General features: G+C 36.0%; 1 protein-coding gene across 6 annotated transcripts in view; it reads right to left on the reverse strand.

Moving 5' to 3' along the window:
* Positions 1 to 25168, reverse strand: part of SUPT3H (SPT3 homolog, SAGA and STAGA complex component) — a 381938-nt gene that overhangs the window by 130953 nt on the left and 225817 nt on the right. For 5 of the 6 annotated variants that reach the window (XM_043907629.1, XM_043907630.1, XM_043907632.1 and 2 more), the window contains 2 exons: positions 5738 to 5824; positions 1694 to 1784 (listed from right to left, as the gene is read on the reverse strand). In XM_043907629.1, coding sequence (XP_043763564.1) covers positions 1694 to 1784; positions 5738 to 5824 — 178 coding nt within the window. Of the gene's footprint in view, positions 1 to 1693; positions 1785 to 5737; positions 5825 to 24367; positions 24504 to 25168 lie in introns of those variants that run through there. The other variant, XM_043907635.1, reaches the window with a different exon arrangement.

The following is a 25168-nucleotide window of genomic DNA, read 5'->3' on the forward strand; positions in this document are numbered from 1 at the left end:
TCTAGAGATTTTAAACTATTATTTTTCTTAATGCTCATGAGTTAAATGTGTTTCTCTGTGCAAAGAGTCTACCACAGTCCTCACACGGCCATTCTGGAAGACCCACTTCAGTAGTAAATGTATTTTACCTGAGTATTTTATTTTATAAATTGTATCAACTACACTGCACCCTTGAAGAACACTAGTTTGAAACATGTGTATCCACTTAAACATGGATTTTTTTTTTTCACTAAATGCATACTACATGACTCTACGGTGGTTGGAGAATATGGGGACACAGAATAGTGTATGTGAGGGCCAATTGTAAAGTTTTTGGCAAATTTAACTGTACAGACAGCTGGCACCCCTAACCTCCATGTTGCTCAGGGGTCAACTGTATTTTAGAAGTTTATATAAGGCACACAAAATTAGATAATTTAAATGATAAAGTGGAGAAGTTTGAAGTAAATAAAGGAGGAGAGGGCATCAAACTGACATATGACAGTGTGAGTAAAATGGAATCCTAGTCTGAGCTTCCTGGTGTTTAACGCATCATATTAACAGCCATCACTGATTCAGTGGCAGGAGTGTATCAGGTGCTTTTCATACGTCATGTTGAACTGTAATGGCCAGTAATATAATTTCTGGCTTTCAAATGAGAAAAGTGACCCTCAATGATGCTTTTAGAAAGAAAGCAGAGAACTGGGATTAATAGGAATTTAGGTCTGTTTGCTCCAAGTCTGCGTTTTTTATGCTCTCCATAAATGAAAGCATTTAAATTTATTTGGAGAACTATTTTGCAGGAGTTAAACTGTATGAGAACTGTAGGAATATGAAATAGACAATACTGATTAAATGTTTGATCAGTATTTTTTTTTGACACAGCTATTACTCTTGCGGATCTGTTGAGGATTAATGAAAGTAACTGGTTCTCTTTCAAAGTCAGTTAACTCTTTAGTTGGTTCTGAGCAATTTTTCTGGAATTGTCCCTAATACAGTAGAGTTTGTTTAGCTACTTTGTCACTAGCAAAGGATATCACTATACAGTGACTATATTCAATACAAAGTAGATATGTTATTTCTAAAAACACAAACATTTATTTTGATTAGTAAGTATTATTTAGTAATTATGTGTTTTCAGCTTATCAGTATTTGATTTTTGCAACATAGATATTTTTTCTAAATATCCTAAAACAGGGATTTAAGTTGGAAAATCAGCTTAGGAAAAATTCCCACTTTGTGTCAGATTTTTTGTTAGATTTCAAATAGCACAGAAATAATACAGTAAAATGATGTGACTTTACATTATAAAATATATCAGATACTTTCTATAATAAATTAACAAAAAACCATACGTGTCAATTTCAAAGATATAATAGTTCAGGCTCCCTACATTCACAACAGAAACATTATGTTTGCTAAAATCAATTATGTTTTAAATTGGCACAATTTTCTCAGTTTCATGATATTCTGATGTAAAGCAGGTTATTTTATTAAAATAAGAATTAAAATAACAGATTACTCTGAAGTCACACACTTGGAAAATCACAAGATTTAAGTACCAACTATATAAATATTTGGACAGTTGCTAAACTACATATTTAACAGAAGGACAAATATTGAACTCTGATAGGAGTTATCTACGTTGACGCTACATAAATGTGTCATTGGCATACAGGTGTCACATAAGTTTTAGTTTAGTGCTTTAAGTTACCTTCCAGAAGATCATCCTCGTCAATGCCTTTGACAATCTTTGATTTGTAGTCTCGGAAAAACATGTATTTTAGCAGTCTTCTAAGTTTTTTCTATTAAAAATATGAAATAAGTAAATAAGAAACCTTACACATACATCATTTTAATGATTAAAAACTACTATGATAACTAAATCCCCTTTATGAATCACAGCCTTGTCATGGTGAAGGGGCTTGTGTAACTCAATGAAGCCATGCCATGTAGAGCCGTACAAGATATAGAGGTCATAGTGGAGAGTTCTGACAAAACGTGGTCCACTGGAGGAGGGAAGAGCAACCCATTCCAGTATTCTTGCCAAGAGAACCCCACGAACAGTATGAAAAGGTAAAAAGATACGACACTGGGAGATGAGCCTCCCAGGTCGGAAGGTATCCAATATGCTACTGGGGAAGAGCAAAGGGCAATTACTAATAGTTCCAGAAAGAATGAAGCAGCTGGGTCAAAGTGGAAATGGTGCTCTGCTGTGGATGTGTCTGGGGGCGAAAGTAAAATCCGATGCTGTAAAGAAAAGGTCAGGGGAGCATGGTGTGCTGCAGTCAATGGGGTTGCAAAGAGTCAGACACAACTTAGTGAATAAGCAACAGCAATAAGAACAGCGATAACTAAATATAATAAACTTTTACCCCAGGACCACTGGAAAAATACAGCAATTCTTAGCATAATACTATGAATACAAAATTTAGTCATCAAATTAAATATAAAAACTACAACACAAGCATTTTTAAAAGCACATTTGATTTGAAAGTATTCAGATACTGCAGAATCACAATTAATTTTGTTTTTTCTGTTTTTTTGTTGTTGTTGTTGTTGTTAATTCCTTCTAAGATTGCGATAAATATCACACTCTCCACACTAAACTGACAATACTGTCTTTGCGGAATTCTGTATACCTTCAAGACCAAATTTCATTTTTTGAAATGATTTATAAACACCTATATAAAAGTTTGCAACAACTGTTTTAAGAAGTCAAGCACTTTCCTTTTTTATTTTTTTTAATTCCCTGAGAATGTTTTATTTAGAAGAGTTGGTTTATATTTTATATTTCTGGAAAACATCCTGTAATCTGAGAAACATATTTTTTATGAAACTCAAAGCTAATGAATGATAGTTGAGGCTTTTTTAGGTTTATTAGAAGACTACAATACTGCTTAACTTTATTTATTTATTTTTTTTTTAATTTTTTTTATTAGTTGGAGGCTAATTACTTCACAACATTTCAGTGGGTTTTGTCATACATTGATATGAATCAGCCATAGATTTACACTTATTCCCCATCCCGATCCCCCCTCCCATCTCCCTCTCCACCCGATTCCTCTGGGTAACTGATGTGTGTGCATGTTCAGTTGTGTCTGACTATTTGCGACCCCATGGACTGTAGCCTGCCAGGCTCCTCTATCCATGGGATTTTCCAGGCAGGAACACAGAACTGGTTGCCAGTTGTATGCTTACACTTAAGAGTAGATGATTACTGGTTTCTGGTCTTCAGGTTTAAGATTCCTAATGACAGCTGAAACATATTTTACAAAGCTCTTTTACATGCATTTTATTTGATATTTTTGATAGCCCTGAGATACAGACAAACAATCATCTTTTTTTTTTTTTTTTTCCAGTGGGTTTTGTCATACATTGATATGAATCAGCCATGGATTTACATGTTTCTTTTTTTATATATAGGGAAACTGAGGTTCAAGATAGTTTCACAATTAGAGCCTAGCAGGGCCAGAAGGAACGCATAACCTTTGAACCTCAGGTCTCCTTGTTTACAAGGTAAGTAAAGTACTTACCTTAGAGGAATACTGTGAGAAGTAAATCAGAAAATGAGCGAAGCTGTCTAGTGCAGTATGTAAAATACAGTGGGCAGTCAACAACTTCTACTTGAATATAAACCGGAATTATTAAGAGAAAAAACATATACCTGGATCCAGGTCTTTGCTATCCCTCCTTTCTCTTTGCTCTGATTCCATTCAGTACTTTAGATTTGATTTTGTCTTATATTACAGTTGTGTAAACTACTTTAAATTCTGTTTGGAACATGTCAGCATATAAATAAAATTATTATTTTGAGGAGAAAGATGAGAACACTGGCAACTATCATATTACAGCTATGTTCCTGGTTGCTTAAAAGATTCTGATTAAGAGTCCTTCTGGCCAGTAGAAGGGCTTTGACAATCGGTGTATGTTCCTGAAGGGTCCATAGGATTTAAAACATTGACTCCTCCAAGAGGCAGGAAAAAGTGTCGACGTGGACTACTTTTTGTGCTGGCCTGTTTACCTCTGTTGATGAAAAAGAAAAACCGACCGGAGGAATTCTGCAAAGGACTGATGCTAACTGCACTGTCACCTAGCTGTCTTCATAAAGAACTTGGCTCACGGTCCCTGCTTCTCCAAGGGCACGTTCAGGCTCCTTCCTCTCAGCACCACTTGCTGCATGGCACCTACTTCTGCTTCATCTTCCTAGTGAGGTCACTAGCTCCTGAATAGCCTTACTCTTCACTATCTCGCTAAAACCTTCCTTCCTATTCACTTCCAGAGCCATTATACTCATCATGGTTTGCCTTGATTACTAAGCCTGCACCCTGGTTAGTTCCATTCTAATACAATTGCATGAATTTCAACCTAGGCAGAAAACCTCCACTCCACCACATTCTACAGACTCTCCATCTAATCACATAATCTTACAATACTGTGAGTCTCAAAATGCTTCTTCAACTCAATGATACAGATTTCTTAAACCAGATTATAGTTTCTTGATAGTAAAGACATTTCTTTTCTCTTTATAGTCCTCACCACATAAGAGTCAATGAACTAAAAATTCATAAAATTTCATGGTAGACTGGTGGAGGTACAGTTTGTATATCCCACTGCATAAAAAAGAGAAAATCCTTCATCCAAGTTTAGTCAACCTTCAGTCAATCAGAAGGAAAGGTTTTTATGAATACAAAGTAATGGGTATCAGAAAGGTATGTTCACAGGATATCCTGAAGATCAGATGGGATGCCTTCTGATAAAAACCTGAGCCACAAACATACAAAAATGGTGGAAGAAAAATGGGTGAGTATAATTAAAAGACCAGGGGAAAACAATGGAGAAATGAAAGATGGACCATGAGGAGCTAAGCAGTGGGTGCTCATCTGGGTCAGCAACTACCATAACATGCTGTGGTTACTCAGCTTGTTCTTCCACAGGTAACAACCTTTTAGATGAAAACTGTACTAAAGACATGCAGAAAGTCACAAAATGTTTTCAACTAGCTACTCATGGAAGATAGTTATGACAAAATTATATGCTTAAATAGCTTAATATTAGAGTTCAAAGATAGATCTCTAGCAAATAAAAAAACCTAAGTAATAGAGTATATATTTTATGCTATTGCAATATTCATCTTGATAGATTTGCCTTTTCCTATTAACCAGTGTCACAGAAAAAACTTTGTATTTCAAGTGAAAAACTACTCTATGAATGTCTACAATCCTGTATAAAATTAGGAAAATAAATATGCCATTTAGTTATATCCCAGTTACCAGAACAAAGCACCCAGTCAAGATCTAGTGAATTTTATGTAGCAATGAAAATGTCTAAATAGGGAGTTCCCTGGTGGTCCAGTGGCTAAGACTCTGCACTCCTGATATAGGGGGGCTGGGTTCGATCCCTGGTCAGGGAAGTAGATCCCACATGCCACAACTAAGATTCTATGCAGCCAAATAAATAAAAATAAAATGTTAAAAAAAAAAAAAAAAAAAAGAAAATGTTTAAATAGATATGTAAGGATAAGTGAGAATTAATTGTCAGCAGTTTTACATAAGTGCCATTGTCCGTGTAAAAATTAAAAAAAAAAATCAATTCTGTTGTAGTAAACCATTTTGTTGTGCAAACTGTGAGGACCCAAACATGAGTTCAACACTTATGATTCCAATATGAAAGTCATATAACAAGGGTAGCTTCCTTATATAAGTGTAATTAAACACAAAGTATGGCATTTCAATACAGTGAAATTATTTTACATTACCTTATCCTTGCGCATCAAAAACAGAAGATCTTCAGCAGAAATTACTCTTGCTCCCCGAAGCTGAGAAACTTCAGCAGCTTGCTGTAACTAACAACAAAGGAAATTTTTCTCAATCATCTAAATTAAATATACTACAGTCATGATGGCTCAAGAGAGATAAATATACTAAGAGTTAAAAATCTTTGGGGATCACCCAGCAATCACATTACTGCTTTAAAAAGCAAAATGTCTTATGTTTAAAGATATAAAAAAATGCAATTAACTTATACGCCCACCTGTAACTGATACAATAAACAGAAATCCTTGATTTCTTTCATGCAAAAGAAAAATCAAGTGCAGCTTCCAGAAATGCATTAATGCACCTGAAAATAATTTTATGAAATTTTATCCTCATATCCATGTGAGCAATGGTTTTACTCAGTATCACTAGTTGAATAACTATATTATTAATCTGAGCTCCCATGCTGGTATGATTTGAAATAGGCCCATTCAGAACTTTAAAAGATCAACAAAAACAGTAGCTGTTTCTAATATCCAAAGGAAAAAAAAATAGTTTTAGTTTTGGCAAGTCTTCAGTGGGCAAAGGATTCAGTCCATAAATCATAATACTGGACTGCATTAATTTCTTTCCACACTAATCACATACACACAAAAAGTTAACTGTATCTGGAATGCACAACACAAAACATACTGCATGAAAAGTTAGATTCCCCCTGAAATGTTCATCTGGGCCCTTCTATCTACAAAGTTGAGAGTTTTCTGGAATTCAGAAGTCCCAGAAACACAATCTTACTTGAAAATGACCTGGAAAATAAAAGAATGTGAAAAATGATAGTCTATTTTTTTGGCACAGGCAAAACCAGTTTCTTATTTTGATTAGTTAGAAGGAATATAAAATACATCCAGCTGAAAAAAATAAAGATGCTGGAGAAAACAGTACAAAAATGTGCCTGTAACTTCTTCCAAATTTGATCAATGGTGATTGCAGCAAACCAACTCTATCCAATATTATAAAAATATTTACATACAAAAGCTGTTCCTGAATGCATCTTTCTTTGAAAGGAATAAATCTAACACATATTCCTAAGAACTAATCTTTAAAAAGTGACACATTGTTATCTTAACAATTACAAAGAAATCAAATAGTGCGTTTGTACTAAAGAAATTCTGGATGTTCAAGCAATTTTGCTAAGTAAGCTTCAAACCTCGTCTAAATACACAGACTATGAAACAGACTATAAACTCCCTATGTGTCAGCCTTACCGCTGAATTTCCTGGACACTGGTGGTTGGTATATAAACATAATTCTACCTAAATATAGAAATTTAAATTTAACTGTGAACCATTTAAAAAGAAATCTTGGGGGAAAGGTTTTTAAAAAGATGATATATCTGCCCAGAAAGAAACTAAGTTTTCAGTAGGAAAAATGTGAACATATTTTTCTAAAAATTGGAAGAATGTCAGCGAAATACATGTGCATGTGTTTTTTTTTCAAACAAAAACATTTCTGTCACAGCATAAAACATACACAATCAATGTGGAGCAGAATATAGACTCAGTATCCATTTGTCTGGACACATACAGAGAACTGGAAGGCCACACTATCAGGTAACAGTTTTATTTTCTCAGACGAAGGATGGTATTGATTTGAAAACTTGAAAATACTACACAGATATAAGCAATTTTTTCTCACGTTAAGGAAAGATCAGGATAAGTACACATCCCTAAGTAGTCTTCCCAATAAATCAACTGTTTATCTACCCTACATATAAATAATCTGTATTTATAACACTCTCCAAAATGTTAGTTTACAAATGCACTCACACTAGGGAAAATAAAGAAAATGGAAAACAAAGACTTAGAAGAGTCAGCTATTTTAAACACCCTTTTAAAACCAGTACACAACCATCATGGGATCTGGAATTTATGTCTTGGTTATGTTGTCATAATTAGCAGGCAAACTTTTATCTTTAGTTTTTGTCTACCTTATTTGCTTATTTCCCTCACCTAACCTGTACCCTCACCAGCACAGGCACTGCTGGTCACCTAACCTAGTATCTTCACTAGCACTGGCTCTGCTGGTCACCTAACCTAGTATCCTCACTAGCACTGGCTCTGCTGGTCACCTAACCTAGTACCCTCACTAGCACAGGCACTGCTGGTCACCTAACCTAGTATCCTCACTAGCACTGGCTCTGCTGGTCACCTGAACTAGCACCCTCACTAGCACAGGCACTGCTGGTCACCTGAACTAGTACCCTCACTAGCACTGGCTCTGCTGGTCACCTGAACTAGTACCCTCACTAGCACAGGCACTGCTGGTCACCTAACCTAGTATCTTCACTAGCACTGGCTCTGCTGGTCACCTAACCTAGTATCCTCACTAGCACTGGCTCTGCTGGTCACCTGAACTAGTACCCTCACTAGCACTGGCTCTGCTGGTCACCTGAACTAGTACCCTCACTAGCACTGGCTCTGCTGGTCACCTAACCTAGTACCCTCACTAGCACTGGCTCTGCTGGTCACCTAACCTAGTACCCTCACTAGCACTGGCTCTGCTGGTCACCTAACCTAGTACCCTCACTAGCACTGGCTCTGCTGGTCACCTGAACTAGTACCCTCACTAGCACCTGCACAGCTGGTACTCTACAAGAAGCCTTGAACCTCATGAAGTGAGTCCTCCGGCTGAAAGTTATCACTGTGTTACTGCAACAAGCCCATCTGACCCCGACCTGTCCCATGCTCCAAAATAACCTTGGCCACAGTCTTACCTCCTTTTCTCTACTGACTAAGGAGAGCAAGCTTGTTAACTAATGACAGTGTTTGCACTAAAGTGTGTACTGCCCACTGGCTAACTTCAAGAAATTTTACGAGAAAGAGTAAAGCTCCTCCTCAGCAACACAAGCTTAAAAAGCAAGTCGGCAGGAGGCTGGTTCAGTTCCGCCGGACACTGAAATCAGGGATCAAGTGCATTTAGTATGAAAACAATACTAGAAACAGGAAACCAAATCACAAAATATTTCTAATACCTTCAGTGTCCAAAAAACAATGCTGATTCAGTATGGTAAGAATCCCTTAATTTTTTTCCTTGAAAATAAATGGAAGTTGTACTTCATCATTCACTGTGGCAAGTCAAATATTTCTGGCAGTATTGAAAATGACACGATAGTCCATTTTATGATTTTTTATTACAATGAAAGTAGCATACATTTGCGAAGAAGGCAATGGCACCCCACTCCAGTACTCTTGCCTGGAAAATCCCGTGGACAGAGGAGCCTGGTGGGCTGCAGTCCATGGGGTCGCTAAGAGTCAGACACCACTGAGCGATTTCCCTTTCACTTTTCACTTGCATGCATTGGAGAAGGAAATGGCAACCCACTCCAGTGTTCTTGCCTGGAGAATCCCAGGGACGGGGGAGCCTAGTGGGCTTCCATCTATGGGGTCGCACAGAGTCGGACACGACTGAAGTGACTTAACAGCAGCAGCAGCAGCATACATTTAATTGCATTATAAAATATACAAGAACTGACAGAGCAGAGGAATATTTTAAGACCAATAACTAGTTGAATGAGTATACAGAATAAACTTTAACTATATAGATAAAGGGATGGTGACAGGAACCTTATAGAGATTTATTTCTAACTCAGTAAAATATGTTGCTAAAAGATATTATTCTGCAATAGCAACTCATTTAAAGCATTGATTTTTTCCCTGATAAATATTATTTCTGTTCTTTAGCGTAAACTAAAAATAATATAAACTTAACTGTTATTTACAGGCTGAGCATAAACTTTAAACTTTACATGACATCTTAAATGCCTCATCTTTGATCCCACAAATAAATCTCTTCTCAATTTCTCATTGCCATCAATGATGCTAACACTGGAAAATTCTTTCTCTATTTTATTTTCACCAACTTCCATTGATTTTATTGTTTTAACTGGCTTGGGGTCTTGAATTTCCTGTCTACTTCCACAGTATTCATCTGAATCTAGGTCTCTGAGGTTTTTGCTTTGTTGTTTAGTTATCAAGTCATGTTCAACTCTTTGCGACCCCATGGAATGTAGCCTTACAGGCTCCTCTGTCCATAGGATTTCCCAAGCAAGAAGACAAGTGCATTGCCATTTCCTTCTCCGGGGGATCTTCCTGTCCCTTGTCTCCTGCATTGCAGGCAAATTCTTTACCGTTGAGCCACCAGGAAAACCCTGGAGTTTTTGCTTACTGCTTTCTAAACTTCAGTGTCTCCAAACAGTGATGTATCTTAGACTTAAGTGTTAACATGATCTTCCTCAAATATAATACCCACAACTCTTGTTCCAGGATCTATGATAATCCACTGTTATCTGACTTCAGTGTGGTTTATAAAGATCAACTCATAGATATTCCCTATACTTCTTCTTATTAAATTTGTTTTTCTGTCATATTTTTCTACATTTATTCTCCACTAAGTTCTGTTCTGTCTTTATGTTTTTGTGCACTTGTGACAGTTCATTTTATGCGTCAACCTGACTGGGCTACAGTGTGTCCAGACAATTGTTCAAATATTCTGACTGTGACTGTGAGGATATTTCTGGATGAGATTAATATCTGAATTCCTAGGCTGAGGAAAGCAGATTGCCACTCCCCTCCACCAGCCCCTGCTAATGTTAGTGAACCTCAACCAATCAGTTGAAGAGGGATCTCCTTCTACTTAACTGCCTTAAACTGGGACTTAGATCTTTTCTAGCCTTTTGACTTGGATTAAAATATCTCCTGTTTCTCAGGCTTTTGGACTTGAACTGCAGTCTGCCTCTCCTGGGTCTCTGGCTTGCCAACAATGGAACTTGGGATTCTTAGCCTCCACAGTCATGTCAGCCAATTCCTTATAATAAATCTATGTACGCACACACATACACACATATATACATGTAACCTACTGGTTCTGTTTTTTTTCTGGAGAATCCTAGTATAATACTATACTCAAGTTGTAAGAAATTCTTGATTATTTACGGGATACAATTTCATTGTTTTTGTTTTTCCTCAGAGGCTCATCCGGATTCTGCCAGATTCTCTTCAACAGTTACATTCTGGATTTTTGTTCTCTTGATCTCTTTTGTTCTTACTTAATTTACTTTTCTTCGGTAGAGCACATTCTCTGGAAGTTTCTCTTTTTTGTTTTTAAGCATATTCATAATAGTTGCTTTATAAAATCCCTGTCTGCTATTTCAACATCTGGGTCATCTCATAGTCAGTCACCATGTTGTCTTTACTCTTGGCTATGGATCATGTTTCCCTGTTACTTTGTATTTTAAGGATACTCTGTGATTTTATCTGAGATATTGTAAATGATACATTGTAAGGACTCTGGATTCTGTAATGTTCCTCAAAAGAATAATGATAACTTTTTTTTTGTAATGATACATTGAAAGGACTCTGGATTCTGTTACGTTTCTCTAAAGAATACTGACAACTTTTTTAAACAGGCAGCTAACTAAAATGAATTCAATTTGTAGTATTTACAGTCTTCCTCCAGTGGTGGGATACAGCTGAAAAAATACCTCTCATAGCTTCCTAAGAAAAGATGTGTGGAAAAAAAAAGTTTTAAAGATTCTTTATGTCCAAAAATTCATTTATGCCACCCTGAGATTCAATTTATCATCTACCCAGGTATAGGATTTGAGATTTAAAATAATTTTTCCTCAGAAATTTAAAGACATTGTCCCATCATCTTCAAACTTAAAATGTTACTGCTGAGAAATTCAGTTTGTTTGTTTGATTCTGAAACTCTTCTGTGATTCCCCCACCAGCCCCCTTCCTGAGAAACTTTTACTATTTTTCTCTTTGTACCAGAATTTACAATTTCATGCTATATGCCTTGATGAGGCTCTTTCTTCACATATTTTCCTGGACACAGGGATATTTTAACTCATATATTCTTGTCCTCCAAGTCTGGGAAATTTTCTTAGATTACTCTGAAAATTTCCTTGTTTTCTGGATTCTCTCCAGAATATCTATTAATTAAATGCTGGTGGTCTTTGTGTGTGGGGTCTCTGAGTTCTTTCTATTCAGTCTCTCTGGAGGTGAACCTACACTGTTTTGTCAGAATGGGAAAAGGGCAGTTGACTGCCTGTGTGGCTGTGACAGGGCATGGGAATAAAACTGCTCCATGACTTTCTACCGATGATGTCTTGTGTTTTCAGAGGTTTCCCGAATCCTGATTTCTCCCCCCATGTTCCAAGGTTTCATCTTCTTCAAATCTGTTAAACTCTTAGTATTTCTATCTACTTTTAAGAGTCCATAATTACTTGACATATCTCATCTGCTATTTAATATTCCAATTTCTTGATCTTGATAGATGTATGCTTTTAAAAATTATTTTGCTGGCATTCAGTGGGGTTTTGAGAAGGTTTGGAGACAAGCAATGTCTCACCCATGTTTAAATGGAAGCTGATGTTCCCTTTATACGCTGACATTTACTAAATGTACTATCCCATGCTTCCTGACTTCTATATATCATCTCATTTAACCCTCACAACAAACCTAAGAGAGATGTCCAGGTACATAAAACTGGTACTAAATAATAAATGCTCAACATCAAGCCATTCATCTTTCTCTCCAAGATTAATTTCTTATTCAGAACACAGGAAGGTATGATCACTAAGTAGTCTTACATTGCATAGAAAATCTACCCACAAAAACATTTATTTGCCTTTGAAAACATTTTCATTGCTGGCAAATAAATGGCTGCCAAAAAAGGTTTGGATCAAAACATTCAAGTTAGTTGCTTCATGGAGACACAGCTTAAGGACTGAGAACTCAGCAAGTGTTAGAAAGGAAATGAATTTGTAACTAAATGCAGTCAACATTTAGACTATTATAAATGTAAGATATTTGACTTAATCTGTTCCTGTCATATGATCTTATTCTGCTTTGGTAACTAGTCTTCCACTGTTTTAGACATTTGAAACATAAACAAGTGCATAAATTGATTAAAAGATGTGCCAAATTTTTTAGAATTTCATTTTAACTCTTCTTGTTAGATGAGTGAGTCAAACACAATCAAGTGTTTAAAAAATATGATAAGGCTATAGTTATCAGTATCTCATGTTTCAAAGAATTCAATTTTTATTTATATATGGATTTCAAAGAACGACCAATGACAATCAATATAAGCTTGGAAAGCTAAAAAAATGTCCAATAAGAACAGCAATCCTGACAAGAAACGAATTCTTTGTTTATTCTTATTTAAACGTGAAAGTGGTAGAACAACAACCATTTGAAAGTTTTCTTTTAAACTATTTCGCATGTAAGTTATTTGTAAGTAAGTAAATTTCAAGTTTAAACACATCAAATTTTGAAGTCAAAAAGATATTTTGAAAAGTTTTTAAAGTTGAAATTAACAAACTAGACTATACTTTAAATATATGATGAAAAATTATACTATACTATACTTTAAATACTATACTATAGTTAAATATTATACTATTAACTAACTATAGTTAATTTTATTTAAAACAACTATTTATTATTTAACTATTAAAACTAAAATACCCTCTACTTAAACTAAAATATGATTAAAATTGTGCAAATATGGCAGCAGATCTTGAACCTGTTCAGTATTATATACAGCTATCTTTCGGTTACTTGATAACTAAAAAATGGTACTGGTACAAATATGTATGGTTCCTTTGCATTTCTTAAAATTCCAGAAGCATGAAACTTTTTGGCAGCCTATAAAATGTATACTTTCCTGGTCTACATTTCATAATGTCTTACTTTTCCCTCTGCTTATTTCCTGCCATCTTGGTGCCTCCGTTTATATTCCCTCTGTCCACACTTCTGAAAAAGGCATCTACCGAAAGAACTATAGTCATACTTATTTCTCCAAAGGACAAAATAATAACAGATATAAGATTTAGTTAATTACTTTTCTGCAGAACACTACCTAATTTTTCACATGATGACTTGGTTTCATTTCACCCTAGAATGTTTAGGAATAAACATAGGTCTTGCCCTAAATCTTCATGTTTAGATCAGGGTATTAAAAGCACTGAATTATACCAGACCACACACAGACCAATGTAATGACTGGAAAAACTACCAAATGGAAAGAATAATGCTAAAGAATAATCATGAGGAATGAGAAAAACTGATTTCTAATTTTATCTCTATTGCTATCACCATTGTTTTCACAAAAGCAATTTTATCATTTTGTCTTTTTGTTCAGAAAATATATGGACAAAGTGCCAGCTTGAGAATTTCAGAACTGCAGCTTTTCACACTGGGTCTTAGAACTTGAGCAATGCACAAGGAGGGCAAAGGTCTGCTAAGAAATTCAGTTAGAGTTTGGTTTTCTCTGTTAGTACGGGGTATCCTGAAGATTACTGTAATTCCGATTACTGCCTCCATTCTAAAGTCTCACTAACTCAGCAGTTATCTCCACACAAGGCACTATTCACACTGACTCCACAGGTAGTTTAATTAAGAAGCTTCAGAAAATCATTACTTTAAAGAAGTTTCCAAAGCCACCTTTAGTTTTTTCCTCTCATAAGAAATTTTAAAATGCCTATGGTTTGACGTTTAAGGGAGATAATAATGTGCACTATATAGTAAGTCCTGAGTAACAGCTATCTCCACTTATTTAGAAGGGAAAATTAAATTTCGGTGTCATCATAAGAAAATTTGTAACTTTCAGGCTACCACTGGACTATAACTTAGCACTTATGACTTATTTTACCATAAACAAATTTAGGATGTAAATATTTGTGTGGATAAATTATATGTATATAAGTAATCTACACATGTACTTATATACATATAATTTATATATACACATGCATATACACATAGATTTATATTTGTATGTATTTACACTCTCATATATATATGGGTATATATCACTAGAACCACTTCTTTACAAGGTTTAAGAAAGTAATTTTACCTAGAATTCAAGCAGAAAACTATATGGACTTCTTTTGATAGAGAACTAATAGTTTCTCTAATAAATTCTCTTGAATCAACTCACCATGAAATACACTGTATGTGTCAGTGTGCATAGCTTCTGAAGCTATAGTTTTGAACGGAATAGCTGATCATTCTGATTCTCAAGTTCTTCAAGTGGGAACTGAACAGATGTGAACAACAAATGAGCTCCAAAGAGCCTCTGGCTTTTCCTTTCTCATTTTAATATTTAACCCTAGGCATACTGTACCTTTGGCTTCATAATTAAGCACTTGCATCAATGAGAGAAGAAATAAAAAAGAAGAATCACAAGGAGAAATAGTACAACTTGGTGAGAGGCACATGGGAGTCGGTTTTCAAAGAAAAATCCTCTTAGTTATACCAGTGGAAAGGACAACCCATCCAATTAACTGAGTCTGGCAGGAAGCAGGAGGCTGGACTATTATTTAGCATTAATGACTTCTTTTATCATAATGTTTGCCATGGTACACAAATCAGCAGGTGATATAATTATTCCAGCATCCTACTCAATACATTTGAAAATACAGTGAAATACAGATACATTTGAAAGCCAAAGCCAGTTGCAAAATGGGATTAAAGCAATGCAATTACTAATGTGTAGAAGAGACTCCTCTCTATCCATTTCCAGTGTGCAATGCTTTTATCATGTGATGAGCAGAGGTAATTTGTATATGCTTCCCCCTTGGTCTGTCAGAGAAAGTAGCCCTTATTCAAATTTTGTATCCAAACATTGCTTGCATAGGAAAACCAATCAAGGCTGTATATAGTATTTATCAAATTAGCTGTAGGATATGCAAACTAAATGAAAAGTCAAATTTCCTAGGCTCAGATGTCAGTCCTGTATTCCACTCAAGAATTTAAAAAGTTACTAAAAAGGGCTCGAGAAGGTGATACACTACAGATCTTGTTACACTCCCAGACCACTGTGAAGATTAGGTGAAAAGATGTGGAGCACATGCTTAGAGAGGGCTTCCCAGGTGGTGACTTGGGAAGATCCCCTGGAGGAGCGCATGGCAGCCCACTCCAGTATTCTGCAATGGAGAATCCCATGGACAGAGAAGCCTGGTGGACTATGGTCAGTCCATAGAGTCACAAAGAGTCGGACACAACTGAAACAACTTAGCACACAGGCACATGCTTAGAGACCAATTAAGCACTCTACCAGCGTTAAGATACAGCATGGGGATGAATAAGGTGGAATAGCAGTCTATACAGGAAAAGAAAATCTTTCACTGTTAATTCAACAGGCAGAGAAAATGTTTCAGATTTGTGGTAAAAACCCAAACCAAGATATTCTCAAAGGACTCATTCATATCAGACATAAAATGGTGCAAACTTCAACAATACTCACACCGTCACATCCTGAGAAAGCAGATAGCATAGAGAAGACAGAATCCTCTTGTCCTTCAAAAATGCAAGGTAGGTGCCCCACCTCGGAGGTCCCCTCTAACTCAAGCAAAGACCTAACCACTCCCTTCCCACTGTGCTTCCTAGGGATCTTGTAGGACTTCAGCCGGCTTACTCCTTATCATCCTACCTTGTAAAGATCTCTTCACAAAAAAAAGGCTTTCCTTCCAGAAATGGAAGGAAACGTTCCATTAAAAGGTAAACTCTCTATTAAAACACATTAGAAACAACTGAAAGAGCAGTGAAGCAATTTGGCAAAAGTCACGTGAAAGAAAAGGTGCATGGCTGGTGCGTGGAGCAGGGACTAGAAGGCTGAAGGCCGCTGATCCTAGGTGAGCTCCAAGTGAATGTGGCCACTAACTCACCGCCACTGGGGCGCTAACCAAAACAAGCAAACCCAGGAAGAATACCAGTTCTCTTGTAGGGATGTTAAAAGGAACGAGTAAGGAAGACAAAGTAAACATAAAAAGGATAATGCCTAAAACAATTACCAGGCCCCCAAATACTAGTCTTTTATTTCCTTCTGTGGATTCACAGGGCCATAATATTACTAAAAGACAAGTCACGGAAGGGCAACTCTTCAAACTGTAGTCACACAGAATGAGGTTAAAATGAAATACGCATGGAGGTTAAAAACCTATGAGTTAATTGAATAGTAGGCCCTGGTTTGTTCAAGATGTATTTACTGAGCACCTGAAAGTGAAACTCATTTAGTTGTGTCTGACTCTTTGCAACCCCATGGACTATTCAGTCCATGGAATTCTCCAGGCCCGAATACTGGAGTGGGTAGCCTTTCCCTCCTCCAAGGGATCTTCCCAACCCAGGGATCGAACCCAGGTCTCCCACATTGCAGGCAGATTCTTTACCAGTTGAGCCACAGGGGAAGCCCAAGAACACTGGAGTGGGTAGTCTATCCCTTCTCCAGTGTACTTCTTGACCCAGGAACTGAATCAGGGTCTCCTGCATTGCAGGTGGATTCTTTACCAACTGAGCTGTCAGGGAAGCCATTAAGCACCTAGTATATGCCAACCACTGGTCCTGGAAGTGGATATTAGGCTAATTAGAAGTAAAGCAAGCAAGCAAACAAGAAAAAACATCAAACCATGGTTCCTAAACTCATGGATTTACAGATCAGGCTTATTTTTTCAGTAAAGATGCATAACAAATAACAGCAGATGTTACACAATTTTGATTTAAAATAAGTTAAACAAGTTAATGTTGAAAATCAAAGAGCTGGGTGATAAGTACCATAACTCGTACCCTGTGTTGAAAAGCACGTCCAGCTAACACCTTGGCGAATGCTGCACAAGGAAGCCACACACTACACTGAGGTTACTCATCTGGAAAGAGTCTCAAGACATTGCTACAGATTATGTAAAATATAAGAAAGAAATCTAAAGAAAATATCACAACCAGTTCTGTCAGATATTAGCCATGATTAATTTCCAGCCTAAAGGCAAATCAAATTGCCTCCTAGTCTCTAAATCACGACTCGGAGAAAAGTTCAAGTTTCAGAACTTACCTGGCTGAGTCTCAGCTAACATATGCGTGCTTGCAGCATCTCTGGGGATGACCCATATGGGATCATTGATATTTACTTGAATATGCGTTTATCAGTCAGGGGGTTGGAATGAAAAAGATTAGCAAGTTAAACTGGATAACTGGAGGAGAGAGGAATTGCTATGAAGTAACTTTTAGCAAGAGAAACAAGATGCAGCAATGTATAATATAGACCCATTTTTTATTTTAAAAAAAGCAACAATAGGCACAAACCTTGTTAAAGTTTCTATATATTTATACATATATAACCTAAGTATACATAAGTATATTATATAAGTTATAATATACATATATAACTTAAATAAGTGAATGTAGCATATAAGATAAAAATATAATTTGAAGAGGAGGCATGATCTTTAAAAGTTTTAAATATCTATTTCTCTTGTTATAAAAGCTGAAACTTACTTGATAAGGATTAAGTTGACAACTAAATTACACCTCACTGTAATTTTTTAAATGTTATTTTTAACATTTTTAAGTGTTATTAAAAATCTTAGCATTATTTTCAGTGTAGCATTTAACTTAGATTTAACCATTAGATATTTCCACAAAAAATTATGTTTCTGTTCTTTAAAGTGTATTTTAATTAACATTCATTTTCCAAGAACATTGATTTGAAAGGGCTATTTTACTTTCCTCTAGCACAGAGAAAGGATCCCATTTAAACTTTTGAAGGGCACAGAAAAAAATAAACAAGTCTGCTGAACATAATTTCCCTTTTATTCCTTCTGAAAAGTTATGAAATAAAATCTATTATTTAATTACATTGGATCAAGAAACAGGAAGAAAAAGATGCATTTAAGTCACAACACTCCTAAAAGAATAAATTACTATACTTCCTCTGGGAAGAAAAGTGTTTTAATATATGGATAGGCATTGCCTAAATATTTCACATCTACTTTCCTAAGGTGTGAAAGGCTTTCAACAAAAATCAACAATAAAACAGCCATGCAAAAATTGAAGGAAGAAATTTAAAAAACTGTTTGCTAGGATTGATCTATAAGTATCCTGTAGCATTAAAGAACTTAGGTTTTGCTCTGAAATGTTTCTATCAGTTTACTTAAAAAAAAAAAAAAAACAACACTCTGACATGCACAGCTAGGAAAATTTTATTAGACAAGTAGGATTTATCTTTGTTGTGCTTGAGTAAAATTTACAAGACATACCAAATTTATTACAATGGCTATAGAAATAAGAATAAAGGCATTCAGTTTTTTTTAACATGCAGTAGGATTTTGGACTTGGTCAGACTTCAGCAGGGCACCAGGCATATAAGCAGAGATGCAAGATCAGACAGCATCACTGCCTTCATATGATCTGCAGCAGAGGTCAACAAGCTCTTTGTGTAAAGTGTCAAATAGTAAATATTTTCAGCTTTGAAGGCCACTCTGTTGCATCTACCCAACTTTACCCAACTTAGCACACATCTAGCTACATGTTCTATGAATGAGCATGTCTGTGTTCCATGGAAATACCATTTACAAAAACAGGCAAAGGGCCAATTTCATCCATGTGTCAGAGTTTGCTGGCCCCTGGTCTAAAGTATTATGGAGAAAATATAAAAATGATACTGTGTTAGAAAAACAATGCTATTCTATAAAGTAAAACAAAATAAAAGTAGCACTCAAAACCTAACAAAAACTTAAGAGTTTACATATGTGCTTCATATATGGAAATGCAGATACAGAATAGTTGGAAAAACACATGATTAGTTATATTAGCTATTCACAAGTTTTGATGTGATCTTACAAACTGTTTTATTAAAATAGCATTTGGAGGTTTTGATCTTTACTTGCAAAGTGTGTACCTGTAAAATCCTATCTTCTAACACTTTTACTCTTACACAGACTATAAGTACCTAACACAAAAACCTTTTTCAAACAGATACTCTTGAGCAACACACTAAATGTTGTATTTCTCCTATATTCTCCTGATACAATCAATAATTCTGCTGAATTATAGAGAATCACAACTTTAAGATGCATATTAATTAAATATATTGACAGTGAGAAGGAATCCAGAATACAAACCCACAATGAGCCAACAGCTTTGGATTTGTTACACTGAAATTAATTAGCCCACCTCTCTTGAGAGATTTTCCCTTCCTTTGAATGTGTGGTCAAAAAGTTGGATGTCAATCTCTTGATGTGTAATTTATTTCTTCCATTTCAAAAGTGAGTTAATTTTAGCCAAGAAATTTTAGCCGAGTCAATTTTAGCCAAGAAATCTCAACAGAGAACAGGTAGCTATTTCATGTCATGTCTTACAGAAGCAAGACTAAAGCAAGCTCTGGCCTTCAATCTGTCTTCACTCATTCATTCTCTCAACAAATATTTATTGAGTGCCTCCTATACATTATACTCTGTGCTAGGAACTAGGTTGCCATATTGAAAAAAATAGCTATGGTCTCTGTCTTCAAGGAACTTCCATTATGACCAGGAATGAATAAATCTATAAGATTTATAAGTTAAAGATTTATAGTCATAATGAATCATATAAGGAAAAACTGGATTGTTGACACGGGAGACACCTATTTTACATAGGGGTGTCAAGGAATGCCTCTCAAACATTTTAGACATTCAAGCTGTGAACTGAGACCTCAAGGATGGTAGGAATCTAGTCATTCACAGAGCACTCACTGGTGAGAGAGAGGTAAAGAGGAGCACAGGCAGATGGAAGAACATGTGCAGAGATCCTTCGACAGCAAAGCACTTGGCTTGAATGAGAAACTGAGGCATGATGACAGTGAGTTAAAGAAGAATAAAAATGAACAAATGAGGACATGAAAGGGCAGCAGTCAACTCATGCTGGCCGTTATAAGATGTGTGAATTTATTCTAAGTGTAACAGACACCACTCAAGAACTTTATGCTGGTTGACCACACTGATTTATCCAAATTGGGACCTTTTGTGACCATGAGGGCATTATGGATAATTGCACCTGGATAACTGACTCAAATGAGATTGTCCTAAACAGAACAGCTACCAGGTCTGCCTGCATCTGAAGAACTCTTGCTGCTGTGAGGAGAAGGGATGGCGGGGGGCAGAGGTGGAGCCGGGAGGCCCTGGCTCCAGGTAGTCCTCTGAGGGAGGGTGGGGGGTGACAGCTGGCACTGGGAGGAAGCAGCAGATGGGTGTTTTGGAGGAAGACTCAACAGAACCCCCTGGTATTTCATCAATAAGTTTATTCAAGGATAAAACTGGCAAAATATGAAGTACTACTGATGGGGATGAAGTAATATGTGGAGTATATCAATGACTAAACAATAGAACTTTTAAAGATACAATGATTCTACCACATAATGTAAAACATTATAAAACTATAAACCAATGTGCATACCATCTTCAGTAATTTTCCTTTTAACTAACCCCTTGTATACCCAAAGTAAACATTTATGCAAAGTACTAGCAAATGTTGATATTAAAAACAATTTTAAGGAAAAGTGATATCCTTATGTAAAGCTAAACTCAGGTTTCTGGATATCTACTTCCTTAATCTACAAAGATATATGTCCTCAAAAACAGATAAGGTTTTCTTAGATTTGCAATACTTCATTAATTTACAAGTCTGTAAGTTCAAAGTTTAACTCAGATGCACTTCTTTATAATACTTTAAAATTAATAAATTAAAAATGGCCAACTTTTCAAATCAGAAAGTTGTTTATGAAATGGAAATTTCAGAGAACACAAAATGCAAAGAGAAAACATTGTCCTTTCACTATTAAAAGACTTTTAAAAAGTCAAATTTACTTAAAAATTCATTTAGTCTAAGTCACCCTTATGGTGGTAAGCACCTAGGATATGGTTTAAGACTGCTTACTATCTGCCTAGAATAGGGAACGCACTCTATGTAAGGTATTATTAGGGAAAACTAGCCTTTAATGCTTAAGAAACTACTAGTACTAAGTTATATACATGTAACTATTTTTATTAAAGAATTACCCCATATTCAACATTTTGTGTTAAAAAGGACTTTAAGAAATGGCATTATCCACCTTATCCTCTTATGTATCTCTACCATCTAATATTAGAATATACCTTCAAAATATTTTTGCTGAATGAATGAATGTGTATTATTGAATGAATGAATGAGCATTATTCTAGAATTATTTCAACATGGTATAATAAATACTTCAACATTTTACAAGTAATTTCAGAGTTGGAAAATAACTTGATTAAAGTCTCCCAGTTACTAGGTGATGGCATCAGTAATAAATCCAGGCCTGCTGCTGGGTTGTAGGCCAGATTACCCTATGCTGTCCACTGAAAGTATTAGCTTAGGTTCTCAAATGTGATTTCTTCCAGTACGAAAACAGAGGCACCACCCTCTAACCAGATGAAGAGTTCTTATAAAGCATGCAAATTGGCATTTCACTTAAAAAAATTATTCTAGTGTTTCAAATGGCCAGTGAAGGGTTCCTCAAAGCTTTAATAATCATGCAGTTTGCTATCTCTAAGGTAGCCATTCTCAGTTTTACTCTGCGGATTATTTCATGAGAGGAAAAAATGCATGGACCACCAACCCTACCTATACTCACTTGCCACTGAAAAGAAACCTCATCATTACTCATGGGAAGAATGGCATCTGAGAACATACTTTAGAAATGTCATTAAGTAAATTATTAATGCAGGCCATAAAACAGACTAGAGACACTGTCATATTACAAGCCTCAGAAGAAACCAGCTGGAAGACCACCCAGAGACTCCAAGGAGCCCATCAGCGGTCTGTGGGGACCACACTTTGAGAACCAGTGTTACAAGAAATGAAACTGCTTCCTCTTCGGTAATTCAGGAACTCAATTTTTTTCCCCCTTAGGGGAACACACTGTCTTTGTACGCCAAAAACATCAAAGTATTAAAGACCTCTAAATTCTTCTAAAATACTGTCATAACCCCAAACTACCTTGTTTATGGGATGTAGTTATACAGTTGTAATTAATAAGGCAGTGAACTTCTAATATGTGTGAACATGTATATCTGTACAGAATACATAACATAAATGCAGTTCTTACTTAGCTTTTTAAATTTCTGCTTTAACAGTGGAACTATCATCATTCTAGAAAAATAGAACTTACTATACAGTAAATGAATTATATTAAATATACCTAACAGAGTCATTTTTAGGATATACTGCTAAATATCAAAAAACAACAAAAACAGGGGCCAAAGGTATATAAGAATACTATCTTTGTGAAGACATCTATATTATTTATAAAATATACATACACATGTATGCATGTGTATGTATATACATACACACATATATATATATATCTGTCTATGAATATGTGCATATGCATGTGCTATACAGGCTTCCCAGGTGGCTCAGTGGTAAAGAATCTGCCTGCCAATGCAGGAGACACAGGTTCCATCCCTGGGTTGGAAAGATCCCCTGGAGGACAAAATGGCAACCCACTTCAGTATTCTTGCCTGGAAAATCCCATGGACAGAGGAGCCCAGCAGGCTACAGTCCATGGGGGTCACAAAGAGTTACAACTGAGTGATTGAGGACACACATACAATAGAGATATATCAGTATCACATTTTATTTTTAATTTGCATTTCCCTAATGACTAACGATGTTGAGTATCTTTGCATGTGCTTACTGGTCCTTCACAAATACAAGTGTTCTTTCATGAAGTTTCTTCATGAGTTTTCTGGCCCATTTTTCATTGGATTGTCTGAATTGTTTGAAGAAAAGGAAAATGTCTTAGGTAGAACACAAAGGGGAATTAACACACATGCAAGGAAATGATTACCATGAAATCTAAAAACAGGTCAGGGATAAAGGCAGGTGTAGACTGGAGAGTAGAAGAGTTTAAAGTGAAATTGTAGAGGGGTTTCATTTATTGTTGACAAGGTCACAGGTACGATCTTGGGAATTGTGGCTGAAGCAGGCTGGAGGACTGCATCATCCAAGGAGAGGAAATGAAAGTGAAAGACAGGGTACTGGAAGGATCATGTATATAACTACTGAAACGACCAAGAATTATAAGAGGAGTATGATGGACAGAAGGAAAATGAACCAGATCTTTTAATGTATCAGAGGGAAGAACCTATGTATATTTTTATGGAGTAATATTTTAGTCATAATAAGGAGGTGAAAAAAAAGGGTTTTTGAGGTGAGTCAGTGAGAGAAGATTTAAAACACATTTTCTGAAATGGGATAATTAATAGGGTGGGAGAATTATGTCACTGTGGAATTCTGAGTTTAAAAAAGTGTACTTAAAATAAGGTTGTTATGTTTTGCTTTGTTATAGTCAAATATAACAATTGGTATATTCAAATATTCATTCAGAAATTTAAATTAGTACTTTAAAAGATTTTGTTTCTCAGAGGTGTTAAGAGCTAAGAAAGATTGTTAAACAGACAGATGTTCATACCAAGTTTCCCTGAAAGGTTGTCTAGAAACATGCTGAATATAATTCTCAAATTATGGCATGAATATCCTTCAGTGGCTCTGCAAAAATTCAGTCATCCAAATGGTAGAATTCTGTACAGACTGCATTTCTCAGGAGATGATGACCGTCAATATAATTAAACACCGCTGACGCAGACACTCTTATTTAACCAAGTTTAAAGCAATAGCAAAACAAAAACCTCTACATAAATACAGCTCTTAGAAAATGCCCCATTATTACTAACAGACATTACCTTAGTCCTACTGTCAGGAGAAACAGATCCATAGACTGACTGTACTTACCTCACGCTCCTGAGAAGATCTCCAGTGTACTGGACACTACACCAGAGGCTGGGAATGCAAAGGCGATTAAAATGTGGTCCTCATCTTTAGGAAGGTCATGTTTTGATGTGCAAGACGGATCAGAAAAGGAGGGGTGGGAGAAAAGTATGAAGAAGGAAAAGAGTGCTCTAGGCAGAAGAAAGTATAAGCAAGGCACAAGACCTAAGTGTGTGTGAGTGAGTTAGTGAGTGAGGTGCAGGCAGAGAAAGTGGGGAGTAGGAGGGAGGGGAATGGGGAAAGAGAAGCAGAGAAAATAAGAAGTCAAGGATGACTTTATGGTTTGTAGTTTTATTAACTTGGTAAGAGGCAGTATCCTCACATGAGAAATTAAACATCTGTAGGCAAAGAGGAATTTGAAGGATAAGCTAAGGAATTTGGTTTCAGATGCATATGTGAAGCGCTCATAAGTGTCTAAGACTAGAGAGCCGACTCAGACACATCGTAACATAGATGGTAACAAGAGTAGTGCCTGACATCAAGCATTTAGAGCCTATACAGTGTTCGACCTTGGGGAGTACATACATCTGAAAGGCCATGTTAGAAGCATCTGCTGAGATCTTTGAAACCTCACACACATATATACATTTCTTTTATTTAATCCTAAAGTCCAAACCCTTCGGGCTAAAAGAAGGGGGTAACTGTCATTGAGAAACATGGAGAAGTCTAGAGCATGACTCCAGCTTCTCTCCAGTTTCTTTACCCTTTTTCCCCTCACTGTTCTTAGCTCCAGCCAAACTCATTATTCAGTGCTTACTAATTTGT

The sequence above is a fragment of the Cervus elaphus genome, chromosome 7 (genome assembly GCF_910594005.1).
Source record: "Cervus elaphus chromosome 7, mCerEla1.1, whole genome shotgun sequence".
Taxonomy (NCBI): Eukaryota; Metazoa; Chordata; class Mammalia; order Artiodactyla; family Cervidae; genus Cervus; species Cervus elaphus.